We start from the raw sequence: 12974 nt of genomic DNA on the forward strand, positions 1-12974 counted from the left end.
GCCAGTGCTATAGACCAATGTAGTCTTGGTCAGCCACCTCCTTTTTTCAGCCACAACCGATAAGATGGTATAAAAACAAGACGCACACAGCACTATCTCGTGCATCTTCATCACACCTTCTCCCGTATCTTTAAACATTTCAGGATCTGCCATTCTTCTTCCACAGTGCAGCCAAAAATGATCAACGACGGCTCCAATTCCTCTGCTTCAGAGTCCATCACCGAGACTGGTGCATCCTCCGTGGTGCACGCTCCCACTGAACAGTTCTTTATCGAGCAACCCATCGCCCCTGGAACGTACGTTGGCCCCGTCGATGCTTCTCTCCTTGGTGCCGACAAGGTCCCTCTGCTCTTCCAACCCTTCACCGTCAAAAACTTGACAATTGCAAACCGTATTGTTGTCGCACCCATGTGCCAGTACTCGGCCAAGGACGGCATCATGGGTGATTATCACCTCGTTCACCTTGGACAATTTGCATTGAACGGTGCAGGCCTTGTCCTGGCTGAGGCCACTGCTGTTGAAGGTAAAATTCGTTATAAAGTAGTTAGATGAAAAGTGTACGAAGGGTTCCCATTCTTACGCGATGCATCGATACCTATCTCACAGCGCGAGGACGTATCAGTCCCCAGGATGCTGGTATCTGGTCCGATGCCCATATTCCCGGCTTGAAGCGCGTTGTTGACTTTATCCATGCCCAGGGTGGCAGGATCGGTATCCAACTAGGCCACGCAGGACGTAAGGTATACGCATTACGATAATTTTTCTTGATGATCATATCTTTCAATCCACAACGTTTTCTTTTAAGTAATGCTTTTCTCGCTTTACTCATTGACGATCTAGTCATCTGTCCCCGGCTACTACCACAAAGCTGAGCCTTCTGATCTCTGGCTCGATGAGGTCATTGCCCCCACTGGTGGTGTTGCCTATGACCACCACCACCAAGTTCCTCGTGAACTAGGCTTGCACGAGATCCCCGAGGTGATCAAGGCCTATGGCGCCGCAGCCCGTCGCGCAAACGAGGCAGACATGGACACCGTCGAGATCCACGCCGCACACGGCTACCTGATCCACCAGTTCCTCTCGCCCTTTACCAACAAGCGTACAGATCAGTACGGAGGTTCGCTCGAGAACCGTGCGCGCTTCTTGCTTGAGGTCATCGAGGAGGTCAAAAACAACTTCCCCAAGGAGAAGCCCATCTTTGTGCGCGTCTCAGCCTCGGACAATGTTGAGCATCTGGACGTTCCTTCTTGGGATATTGAGCAGACGGTCCAGCTCGCAAAGTGGCTCCACGAGGCCGGTATCGATGTCTTGCACATCTCGTCTGCCGGAAATGTTGCACAGCAGCAGATCCATTATGCACCCGGCTATCAGGTGCCATATGCTGAGCGCGTGAAGAAGGCGGTTCCGGAACTGAAGGTCATTACTGTTGGTGTGATTACGGGCGGTAAGCAGGCGGAGGAGATCTTGGAGGCTGGATCGGCCGATTTGGTGGCGGTAGCGAGGGGTTTCTTGAGATACCCTAACTTTGTTGCCAATGCTGCCAAGGAGCTCAATGTTCGTCCTAGATACACGGCCCAGTATAACATGTTCTTGGCAAAATCTACACTGTAATACCTATACAAAATAAATACGCATTTTGCAAGCAAATAAACTTGAGCAGTTATGATGTGAACGGTAGCTTCTTCGCTATACCCTATAATGGAGGGATATAGCCCAAATACTCGACTTGTTTGGAGTGAGTGGGGTTGTATTTGTGATATTAGCCTGCTGAGACGTTGTCGATTGAAAACCTTAGTCGAAAGCTTCACTTGACATGTTTTTTTTTTTTTTTTTCTTTAATGATATGAAAAATGTTCTATGAAATATGTGAAAAACATGGGTGCTCTAATATTATTCTCGGCGCATTTATCCATGGATGGTGCGACCACGAGAGTACTGCTGCGAGTATGCCGCCTTGACGTTGAGATCACGAGCCGCATCCAATGCAAAAGCGGGCTGTCGGAGGAACCCTCTTCCTGCAGCAACCAAATCGGCCTTCTCCAGCTCCAGAACCTCCTCAGCCTGCTTTCCGTCAATAATGATTCCAACCGCAACAACAAAAAGCCCTGGGACAGCCTTCTTGATCTGCTCTGCGAATGGAACCTGGTAGCCAGGCACGGCCTTGATCGACTGCTGAGCCGTGTTACCTCCGGAGGAGACATGTAGGACATCAACACCAGCCTCATGGACCCACTTGGCAATCTGGATGGTCTGTTCAATCTCCCACGAGGGTCCATCAACGACATCCTCGACCAGATCAGAGGCAGAGACTCTCAAGAAGATGGGCTTCTCGGCCGGGAAGTTGGCGCGGACGGCGCGGACAACATCGAGCAAGAAGCGGGCACGGTTCTCGAGCGAACCTCCGTACTGGTCCGTGCGGTGGTTCGTCAACGGCGACAGGAAATTGTGGATTAGGTAACCGTGCGCACCGTGAATCTCAACGGTATCCATGCCTGCGCGGGCGGCGCGGGCGGCCGCGGCTCCGAAGGCTTCGATGGCCTGCTGAATTTCTTCGAGAGAAAGCTCGCGAGGGATGACATGGTGGTGGTCCCATTGGAGATGAGCACCGCCAGAAGGGGCAACGACATTGTCGCGCCAGAAATCAGACTCTGGGTGATTGGTGTACGGAGCCTTTGCGGAGGCCTAAAACAAGTGAAAAAGACGCAATGTGAATGGTTATTGACTGAATGCAATCAGAGATACACCATGCCCGCCATGTTATTATTGTGCCTCAGACACATACCTTGCGACCAGCATGAGCGAGCTGGATACCGATCTTAGTACCCTGGGCGTGCACAAAGTCAACGATCTCCTTTAGCTTATGCACTTGGGCATCGTCCCAAAGACCAGCGCATCCAGGGGTGATTCGTCCGTTCGGTTGCACGGCTGTTGCCTCCTGGATGATGAGACCCGCACCATTGATCGCGAAGGAACCGATACTGGCCAGATGGAAGTTCGTGAAGAATCCATCCTTGGACGAGTACATGCACATGGGCGCGACCACGACCCTGTTTGGGATGGTTAAATCCTTGACAGTAAAAGGCTGGAAGAGCAGAGGGATCTTGTCCGCTCCAGAGAGGGAGGCATCGATGGGTCCGAGGTAGGCACCGGGCGCATGGGGCTGATCGATGTAGTAACTCTCTTGAGGGTAGATTGGTCTTGACTTGGCAGCCAAAGGCTCGTAAATCGAGGTCTCGACGGTGTTCTTGAGGGATGGCATTCTTGTAAGAATTGGAGAGGGGCTTGAAGTTGAGTCGGAAGCACTTGAGTGAGGGTGAGGATGAGAGAATGGTGGACTTTGCCGAAAAACGGCCGCGTTCATATAGTTGAAGTGTGACACGTTCTCCTAGAGAATGCTTATTAATCTGCATTCGGAACGTGTCACAGCGGCGATTGCAACTGTCCCTGACGTTTATAAAACGGTAAATGATGGCGCCCTGTAAGTCATGGGCACAATAGTTTGCTTGGTAATTTGCTTTTTATTTTTATTTTTTTTTGGAGTATGATAGTACGAGTGCAGATTGGTAGCAAAGGTATTGAATGAAAAAGCCATTAAAAAACTATACCGTGCCTGAGACCAGAGATCTGAGACTTTCTAGCGAGGTCTCAACGACTAATGGACCGCTGTGTTCAGATATCGCTGGGCGATAGGAAACGATTAATGATATTGTGCTTATTTCGATGATTTATTGCGAAATGCAGGGAATAGATATACAAGGAGTGAGGATAAAACACAGAAGGAGTGCTGTGACTAAGAACGATGGAGCATATTCGGCAATGGTCTATGATGAATAACGTGGAGTGCTGAAGCTGCTTGATTCTCTAGAACCACTTGCGGTTGAAGAAATTCTCGAAAGGCGCATCGGCCGATGGAATAATAGACCTAAATGAGTAACATCAAGCTCCATGAATTAAACACTTCTGTCATATTCTCAAGAAGTAAAAGAAATAAATGCAACGCACAGTAAAACTCATCGCCACTATTCCTGCTATCGTCTGTTACCTTGCTGTCGTAGAGTACTCCTTCTTCTCTCCCTTGATCCATCTTCCGTTCAATCGGCGAGCAGTCTTTGCGTTGTTTCTCGTGTTCTGTCCGCGAACAGGCAGTCCCATGGCATGACGACGGCCCACATACGATCCAATTGTACGATGGTGCATAATGTTGGCGCGGATCTGCTTGCGGAGATCAGACTCGATCGTCATGTCCGAGAGCAAGGACGAAAGCTGGTTCACTTGGGGCTCGGAAAGATCAGAGATCTTGCATTTCTTGTGGATAGAAAGAGTAGCAAGGATCTTGAGAGAGGTCTTTTGGCCAATGCCGTAGAAGAAGGGAAGCGCGTATTGCTAATAGCAGATCGATAGGACGTAAAGTTGACGTTGGGTTAAGATGATGCCAGGAGTTGCATATTTATATCAACAGTGATGCTCATCGCCGTTGTCATGATGTCGTCCCTGGGAGTCTGAAGTTGATCCTAGGTCCTTTCGCTGCAGTCCTGATCGCTGATCAGTAATCGCTGGTGCCTGACGGCCCCACCCTTTTGATCCTGATCACTAATCATAGTCTTCTGTCCACATCCTGGGTCAAGTAGGGTTCTGTCCAGTTATTCTAGCCTCACAGGTCCTCGAATTGAATAAACCCCGGATTCTTGATGCCTTTATATTAAAACCCTCTCCTTTTAATGTGCAGCTGCTGGATCCTGCTGTGCTGTGCTGTGCTATGCTGTGCTGTGCTGATCAGATCACGCTAACGTCTCCTGCTCTGGTTTTCCGAGGTGAGTTCCAGTTGGGAAAGTGCTGAAGGGCCACTCACCACCAACTTTTGGTCGGGCAAGTTGACTCCGAGCAGATGCAACATAGCGCTGTGTGTTTGAATGTCGTGCGGAAGGAGTGGGAGGATCAGATCGCCATCCCGAAACTGCTTTTTTCTTTCATAGAGAAATCCGCACATCTGCGCACCTATCACGTCACCGAAGTGGCTTCTAAGCGTCGCATACGAAATGGGAAATCATCAGGGGGAGTGTGGGGGCAGCACACAAAAAAAACTAGTCTGGCTACTATTCCTCGCGGGGTCGGCGCGTCCTCTGGAGGATCGCCATGATCTGTTCCTCCTCCTCCGAAGCCTTTCTCTTGGATGCCTTTTGGGTGCTGTCTTGGACGCTATCGAGAGTGCAGTTGTCGATGCTGCTACTGCTACTGCTGGTTCCCTCAAAAGCTTGGTGGTCCTTTTCCTCAGCGCCCCCGGTGGTCTCCGTCTTCATCCACGGATAATTTCCCTCCTCGTCTACCGGCTGCAGGTACAAAGGCCGCTGTTGGTGGAGCAGATGTCCTTAGACGGCATTCACCATGTTGTGGGCCGCCATCTCATCCCTGTGGAATGGAGTTCCACAGTCCTCGCAGAAGAGCCTTCGGATAGACACCTGGGAAACAAATGTGTGACAACGGGGGCATTTCTTGGAGCTGTAATATTCATTAACACCAGAACGATGTAACTAAGCGACCTGGCCTAAAGAGCGATGGCGGTGAAATGTGTGAAAGTCAATAAATGAACTATCTGTCGTAGGGACAAGAAATCGCCAGAGGAGTGAAACACTTACCAGGGGCACAAAGAATGCCAGAAAGGAGTCGTGGAGTGATGTGAGGCGCGAGCAACTGCTGAATTGATCAAGTCCAATGCCAATCACCACCATGTTCTTTTCCTCTCTTTTGGCGCCTATCGATCCCCCCACCGACCTCAGCAAACTGTTTGCAATTACCAGGTACTCCTCCTCCCGTGCACGTTGGGCATCCCATTCGTGGCTCTGGTAGAGCCTGTTCGAGCCATTGTAAAAACTGCTCAAGCGCTGCTCGACCATCTCGAGCTGCTGAACGTACTGCCCAACGCTTGCATCTGGCCCGCGGAGCGGTGGGAGGTCTGACTCAATCTCTTGGATCGATTGAGTTGCACCTTCCAGTACCACCCGTTTTTGCTCCTCTGTCCATCTTCGGAACTTGAATGTGGGTTGGTACACGGCCTTCTGGTTAACAGATATGTTGTAGTATGTCTCTGGATAGGGCGGATCCATCAAAGAGGTAGTAGAGTTCGTCCCAGGGGCGGCTGTGGAGATCGAAGAGGCAGGAGTGGCCCTGTGGGTAGTAGCGGTTGGGAAAGCAGAGGTCGTCACGACACGCCCCTTTCCTTTTTTGTCGTTAATCGGACGGTCTGTATCTGGTAAGAAGGCGCTTCCAGCTACAACATAGGCTTGACCAAGATCCGGACACAAAATCTTGATTTTTTCTGGAGGGCAATGCGGCCAGAGTCGAGTGACATCGTCCTTGGTCTTTACGACATTCCGGATCTCCTGCAAGTAATAGTCGGTACCTCCAACCGTTGACGTCAGGCGAGGGGGCAGAATGGCATCTGCCAGCCTCCGATATCGAACCGCTTGCAACTCCTTCAACTTGTAGGCAGACAGCTGAAGCCTGAAGCCATTGGTGCGGAAAGATCCTGTCAGAACATATCCCTTGAGGCTGTAATTTCGAGGGTCAAAGTTGGGGTCACGGATGGCAGACAAATGGTTCCTCGCATCCAGAAGGGACATGTTGGTGATTGCACCTCGGTATCCCAGCTTCCCTCGTTGCCGAACAGTGAGACCAGTAGGAGCGACATCTGCAATAAGGCTCTTGATTAGGAACCCTGGCTCTTGATTTGGTAACCATATGGTTTTCACGTCATCCTCCGAGGAGCAGCTGGAAAATGTGACCCTTGCCAACTCCAGAATCCGAGTTTTAAGGAGCGGTCGTTTCCAGCATAAAGTGACGAGCTCTCGCTCCGAGAACGAGACAAAACCATCCTTTGCCGAAGATAGTGGGGCAATCTTCCGCCTGTTGCCGCTCATCATGTTGAATGCCAGAAAGCTCTCCACGGCTGTCAACTTGTTATGGATCTCCAAGTCGTATCCAACTACTTCCGGTCTGCCTTTTTTTTTGCCAACCCTTGAGCTATTGTTGATAAAGCGACCATCTTGTATTAGAAAAATTCCTAATGTCATGCTACAGAATTCATTCAAGAAATACACTTGTCACTTGCTCTTGTAGTTCAATCGCTCCATTGCGACAAATACGTTTGAGCTCAGCACCCAGCTGAGTAGACACACTCCGTACTAGCTCCGAAGGTGAGAAAGGTGTGCTCTGGCGTATAGTACTTGTTAGCCTTAGGGGAGTGTACAAGTTCAGCTCCCGTAATTGTCCAATGAAGCCAGTAACAAGTTTGCCAACGCCTCGATTCGTGGGAGGATTGCCCGAATAAAGGTGTCGTAGAAAGGCATAAAGGAACTGACTACTGGAACTGTCAGGTTCGCCATCGATGTCGTCGTCAGTGTGATTCTCACTACTGTCCTGGCCGCCATCTGCATCCTTGAGTTCTACCCTTGGGCATAATCCATCGAGATAGTCCCGGTCCTTTGGTTGCATATAACCAGCCGCCATGCTTTCCACGTACAGAGCAATGAGTCTCTGAGCACGTCGTTTGGTCTTGTTGGCCTCCCCAACGGCCTCCCGCAAGCAGTCAATCATCTCGTCAGCGACGTCCGCCCTGGTTTTCAATGCCGCCTGATGTTTGCTTGTATAGTGCCGATACGAAGAGTCGCCTTTGGGTGCTCCCATTTCAGCCCATTCCAGAGCTGTCGCTTGTCCATGGATTCAATAGGTGTTGGTAGCTTCGATGGCTTCTTGGCTGGCTTCTTAGCTGGCTTCTTTGGGGTCGACTTGTTCTCAACTTTCTCCAAAGGACTCTCAGGCAGCTCGGTCCATGGCTTCCATTTGTAGCGCTTCATTGCCTGTGGAGGTTCGTGCGTTACTGTTTTCGTCCTGGTTTTAAAGGAATAGCGAGGGCGAGGAGGAGGTGTGGTAGTCGAATCCTTGCTGTCCTTCGGAGGCGGGCGGTCGATGGTGCGGTACCTGTTGAACTTTTGAGAGGATCGATGTCGAGGTGGAGAACCGGGGGACAACGCACTACGTACAAAAATGGAGAAAGAAGAAAGGAATTAATAAAATACTGCAAATGCAATTGTCATCACGGACAAACTGAAATGTGTTGGTGAGGCATACCTCTTTGTTGCCTGTCTGGAAGCTAACTGCGCCTGTTTCCGCTCGGTAAACTTGCTGCGAGCGTACTGGTACCTTTCCTTGATGCCCCCAATCTCGCCTTAAGTGCGGTAGTATCTGGTTTGTCATGTTGGCCATGCGCGATCGGAGTTTGGTGAAGATGGACGAAAACATTGATGCTCGTGTCGAAAGTAATGCCGCGTTTGTTCTTGATAACAACACGTTCATCAGCAAGGTATTCTTTCACTAGTGCCGGTACGTCTTTGACTAAGAGATAAAAGATGAATGTATTAGAACAAGACATTTTTTTCAATGTGAAAAACCCAATGCATAGTACGCACCCTGATCGTCTGATCCTTTGGCTTTCATATCCTTAACGATCTTATAGTTGATCTCGCATCCCAGGCCGTACAAACTGCGATTGTAATCATTGGTCGACACAACACCCAAGACCGTAAGCTGCTCTGCCGTCTCGAGTCCCAGCGCAGATAACATGTCATTTTTCCGATACTCCAAGAAACCGCCACCACATACTGGTCGCCAAACAACAGGGATGCTGTGGTAAATGAGAAAGTCCGAGTCCCCGCTGATGACAATGTCTCCTTCCATGGTATCTGTGGCGATTTTGACATCCACCTCTGTATCACACTGCACGACCCTCCATCCGTGGTTCTCGAGAAAGCGGACAAGTCCGTTCCGAGCCTCCACATCCCAGCGAAAGGCGTTTGTGAGTTGCTTATCGACATTGGTAAAATGGCGCTTCCTGATATGTGCGCCTTCGGATACGCGATCCATGAAAGTGTGACATGATCGTCGGCGGCGTCGATGACCGTTTTTCGAGCATTCTGGCGCTTTTCATGGGTTGCAAGCTTTTCCTCGCATTGAGCGCCATCGAAGTATAGAATGACTGTCGTTGGATCCATGATGCGTTTTTCGAGATTCTTCATGACCAGAGCATGGGCGGCCTCAAGGTCACTGCAATGAGTATAGGCGTATCGAATCGTACAATAAAAGCTTCCTTGCATGTCGACGCGAATTTGTTGTGTGGTTCACCAAGAGCTTGGCGTTGATTTCGCGGTTTTCGTAAAGCTGGGTCGTATCGCTTTTTTTTTTTGGCCGTCAGGAAGCGCCAAAAGGAAAGGCACCCCATGACGCGGACTGGATACCAATGGTGAAATGGAGAGTCGAGGCAACGTTGATTAGATATGAGATTTATACCAAACAAGGGCTGTACAAGGAAGGAGTGGAATGAGAAAGATGACAAGTGAAGAAATCCGATAGGTGGACTCGACCAATTGCAACCAAGGGTGATAAGTGGCAACGAAGTGAGATGCAGAGGATGCGGAGCAATAAAAAAGAATATTTGCTCCAATAAGGATGGCACGTACCTGTGAAGGCAATGGTTCAAAGGACAAACAGCCAATATTGGTTATGGTAATGGGCAGAAGGAGCGGATAAGGGAAAGTGAGCGCGGGGGAGGAAACAAAAACGACACGCGTCCTTCTAGCTGGAACGGGGCGAGAACTCAAGACGCGATTAAGCAGCATTTGCGATTACAAGAAGGCATACTTCCTCCAGCATCACCCTTCCCGTCTTCGTCCCCCTTCGCCTCTAGCCCAACACATATTCATGTTCAGTTTGATAGTCTATTCTGTAGACAACAATAAAATTCTATCTTTTCTTCTCCTTTCATGTCAAGTTCTTGACAACTATCACATGAGGCCGTTGTTACATAGTGGATTTCACGCTCATTGGTCTTAAGGCAGACGCGAACAAGATTGCCATTTCAACCTTTAAAACGCCGATATCAGCCATCATGCATTGCCATTAACAGAGATCTATAAATTAGAGCCGTGTCTACTATGGTGCTTTCTCTTCCCGTTCCCTCTGCACTGTCAACCATGCTGCCCATTGTTCTGAGAATAAAGGACATCCTTCATTTTGCCCCTCCCGACGTCAACCCCCTGGATCCCATCACACCTTTTGCCATTCCACCTCAATCAGTCAATCCCCTGATTCTTACCTTCACTTGCCAAGAGTTTCGCGCTTTTTGGGCGCAGGAGAGGCGAGCATATGATTGGCAGTACCGAACTGCCGCCCACTCTAAATTTTACAGGCAGGACCATGAAACCCCTTGCCCAACAGGTCCTCCCACCTTGCCACACATGCGAGTCGCCCTGGCAGAAAGCCTGAGTTTGACTGGAGCCTGCAGTACATATGCCGCCGTTGGCATAAACCAAAAGAAATCAAGAACGGAATCGTTTCTGTTGGAGCAGATTGCAAGGCATCCCTCACTGTGCGGAAAATCATTGAAAAAGACGAGATTCAAGTCGAATATCATTGGGAGCATAATCATGACACGTCTGCCACAGCACGAGCGAAATTGCCTTGCGGACGAAATGACCGAGAATGGCTCCAACAGCAGGTTGATCAAGGCCATGATTGGAAGTCGATCCAGAAGAAGTTACGTCCTGATCAAGAGTTGGTGCAAGACGTGAGTCTTCTATGTGCATGTTGTGTATGTTATTCGCCAAGATATGCCATAATCGATGCTAATTGCTCTTTTTAAATTTACTGAAGCAGATGCAAAGCGGCAATGTTATACCCCCACCTGCTTTAGCCATCAGCCAGAACGATGCTCGGGCTGCTCTTTACAGGCGGAGAATAAGGGAATCGCAGAAGGACAAGGACCTTGTGAAGAGTATCGAGCTATGGCTCCAAGCCATTAGAGAAAAGAGAGGAAAGACCCTGTTCGACCACAAACCGAGAGAGCAGGTTGATGGCTTTTTTTGATTGCCTGGTGCACATCATTTCAGCTTGAGATATATTGTGCAAAGCGTTGTTTATTATTATCACTGAGGTGCTGTAGATGCTGACAATCCGCTTTCTATATTCCTTCTTCACTATTTGCAAGGTGATGGCTGACAACAACTCCATTTATTGTATGGACTCCACCCACAAGACTGTAACAAGTATCAAGATATTGCTATCGGATGGCGGCACCACTATCAAATCAGCTTATTTGTTCACGTTGCTGGTAAAGGATCGAGTTGTACAGAAAGGCATTCCAGTCGCCTTTCTGATCAGCTCTTCTGAATCACAGTACGTTGCATTTACTACCTTTTACCCCAACTTTTTTGGTGCTTCCTTATGCGACGATTGACCAGCGCCGCTATAACACATAGATATAACATTCAAGCTTGGTTGCGATGGCTGACAAATGAGTATGGCCTGAGAACAGCAGCATTCATGGTCGACTGTGCCCTAACTGAGTCTGCTGCTATCTTGAGCATATTCCCTCACACAAGGATTTTTTATTGCGACTTCCATGTCGCCCAGCTCTGGGAGAAGCATTTGAAGGAGAAGCGTTCGGTGGGTTTCTACAGCCATGTTGCTTGCTGCAATTCTCCGGAGTCACTTAGCATATTCGCAAGGTATTAACGTAACGCCTCTTACCTGTACCACTTCGGTCAATAACTGTTAGGTTGCGGAATGCATGCAGATGAGACCACTGTTGAAAGAGATTCGCAAGGCTAAGACTGCGGTGGATCAGGAGCGCCTATGGGCAGCATTTAAAAGAAAATTCCCCACAGCAACTACTTTAATCGAGTATATCGAGAATCGTTGGCTCAACGAACATGTGGAGCGCTGGACTGCATATCATAGAATGGTAAGGGTTCTTGATGTGAGCAAAGATGGACAATAGGTGGAAGGCTCTGGAAACTGAACTTGATGCGCACACCCTGATAATAGGATGGCCAAGAAGTCACCACCAATAACTGGGTAGAATCTTGGCACAAGACCTTAAAGCAGAAACACCTGGGCCACGAACGGAACGTGCGGGCAGACTATCTGGTTTATCTTTTGGAAGGCGCAGTTGACGCGGATTTCCGCGTCGAGTATTTTAAGATCAAGAATGGATTAGCGCCACCCCCGCTTAGGCTCGACCCCAGCCTGAGGGAGAGACCGAGAGAGCATTAAATGCACATGAATTCAGTCATTGCCTTTTTAGGCGCAGACGACATTCGTCTCCTCTCAGGCTGGTACACAAGTCGGGGGCCTACTATGCTCTAAATAAAAAGGAAGGTTGTTAAGGGTTCTAGCTGTGGTTTCTTCGAGTCTCTTAATATTTTTTCGGGGTGCCCACGTTTGTGTATCCGCCTGGACTGAAAGCGCGCTTCTTTCCTTCATTCAGCTTCCTCATCAGCACCTCCAATTCTTCTCCATTGCCTGAATGTCACAAGTAAGGACAGACATGTTCTCACGTACCGTTATTGCCTGCTTTACAACCCGACAGCCAACACTGCTCTTAACTCTATCAATTGCTCGACCAGTTCACGGTTCTCTACTTTGCATCAGCCAAGGATGCCTCCAAGGCCGAGGTTGACAAATTCGAATGGTCCTCTGATATCAATGCCCAAGTCCTGACACGGCTACTTGTGGAGCGTCACCCTGCGCTCGCCCCTATTCTCAAGACATCCATGTTTGCAGTGAACATGGAGTACATGGATCAAGATCAGTCTTGGACCGTCCAGCCTGGGGACGAGGTCGCTGTCATTCCTCCTGTTAGCGGAGGTTAACGCTTAATTACGCTACAGCATGCCACTCCGGATCCATGGATGCTGACTACGAATACCTTTTACTGCGAGCAACCGATGGATTAAAGATTGCGACCATGTACAGATGCCAATTGTAAAGTAAAACAAAGAAAAGCTCTCCATCCCTTGCGTTGTAAAAAATATTATATCCTCGTACCTGAATCTGGAAAGTCCGTTGTGCATGAAAGCACTTGTGCAACGTTGGGGCTGCTTGCTTCCACCCTACCTTTCTATCCTCTTTCTTATCCATTAACA

General features: G+C 49.2%; 8 protein-coding genes across 8 annotated transcripts; 4 read left to right on the plus strand and 4 right to left on the minus strand.

The window, feature by feature from the left end:
* The first annotated feature begins 105 nt into the window (after positions 1–105).
* BC939DRAFT_486636 (NADH:flavin oxidoreductase/NADH oxidase) lies at positions 106–1629 on the plus strand. The gene is made up of 3 exons (XM_051559332.1): positions 106–523; positions 607–740; positions 841–1629. The coding sequence occupies exons 1-3, from the start codon at positions 178–180 to the stop codon at positions 1609–1611; spliced, it is 1251 nt and encodes a 416-aa protein (XP_051413866.1). The 5' UTR covers positions 106–177; the 3' UTR covers positions 1612–1629.
* A 276-nt stretch (positions 1630–1905) lies between these two features.
* BC939DRAFT_395462 (NADH:flavin oxidoreductase/NADH oxidase domain-containing protein) lies at positions 1906–3259 on the minus strand (the record flags this gene model as incomplete). The annotated part of the gene is made up of 2 exons (XM_051552228.1): positions 1906–2682; positions 2783–3259. 2 exons carry the CDS (start codon positions 3257–3259, stop codon positions 1906–1908), a joined length of 1254 nt encoding a protein of 417 aa, XP_051413867.1.
* A 246-nt stretch (positions 3260–3505) lies between these two features.
* On the minus strand, positions 3506–5069 carry BC939DRAFT_446859 (uncharacterized protein). Its single transcript, XM_051555018.1, has 3 exons — positions 4850–5069; positions 4043–4383; positions 3506–3922 (listed from the first exon to the last, which is right to left on the minus strand). Exons 1-3 carry the CDS (start codon positions 4985–4987, stop codon positions 3862–3864), a joined length of 540 nt encoding a protein of 179 aa, XP_051413868.1. The 5' UTR covers positions 4988–5069; the 3' UTR covers positions 3506–3861.
* BC939DRAFT_114039 (uncharacterized protein) lies at positions 4720–5621 on the plus strand. Its single transcript, XM_051549940.1, has one exon. The coding sequence runs from the start codon at positions 5037–5039 to the stop codon at positions 5526–5528; it is 492 nt and encodes a 163-aa protein (XP_051413869.1). The 5' UTR covers positions 4720–5036; the 3' UTR covers positions 5529–5621.
* An 869-nt stretch (positions 5622–6490) lies between these two features.
* On the minus strand, positions 6491–6806 carry BC939DRAFT_446867 (uncharacterized protein). The gene has a single exon (XM_051555019.1). The coding sequence runs from the start codon at positions 6733–6735 to the stop codon at positions 6574–6576; it is 162 nt and encodes a 53-aa protein (XP_051413870.1). The 5' UTR covers positions 6736–6806; the 3' UTR covers positions 6491–6573.
* A 1059-nt stretch (positions 6807–7865) lies between these two features.
* On the minus strand, positions 7866–9121 carry BC939DRAFT_114082 (uncharacterized protein). Its single transcript, XM_051549941.1, has 3 exons — positions 8463–9121; positions 8125–8388; positions 7866–8028 (listed from the first exon to the last, which is right to left on the minus strand). The coding sequence occupies exons 1-2, from the start codon at positions 8914–8916 to the stop codon at positions 8147–8149; spliced, it is 696 nt and encodes a 231-aa protein (XP_051413871.1). The 5' UTR covers positions 8917–9121; the 3' UTR covers positions 7866–8028; positions 8125–8146.
* An 862-nt stretch (positions 9122–9983) lies between these two features.
* Positions 9984–12208, plus strand: BC939DRAFT_491767 (uncharacterized protein; the record flags this gene model as incomplete). The annotated part of the gene is made up of 5 exons (XM_051559500.1): positions 9984–10615; positions 10779–10896; positions 10991–11158; positions 11606–11791; positions 11875–12208. The coding sequence occupies 5 exons, from the start codon at positions 9984–9986 to the stop codon at positions 12100–12102; spliced, it is 1332 nt and encodes a 443-aa protein (XP_051413872.1). The 3' UTR covers positions 12103–12208.
* Positions 12209–12355: 147 nt separating this feature from the next.
* BC939DRAFT_501775 (molybdopterin synthase small subunit) lies at positions 12356–12701 on the plus strand (the record flags this gene model as incomplete). The annotated part of the gene is made up of 2 exons (XM_051560205.1): positions 12356–12364; positions 12456–12701. 2 exons carry the CDS (start codon positions 12356–12358, stop codon positions 12699–12701), a joined length of 255 nt encoding a protein of 84 aa, XP_051413873.1.
* Positions 12702–12974: the final 273 nt, after the last annotated feature.

The sequence above is a fragment of the Gamsiella multidivaricata genome (genome assembly GCF_025024155.1).
Source record: "Gamsiella multidivaricata strain RSA 2152 chromosome Unknown BC939scaffold_21, whole genome shotgun sequence".
Lineage (NCBI taxonomy): Eukaryota > Fungi > Mortierellomycota > Mortierellomycetes > Mortierellales > Mortierellaceae > Gamsiella > Gamsiella multidivaricata.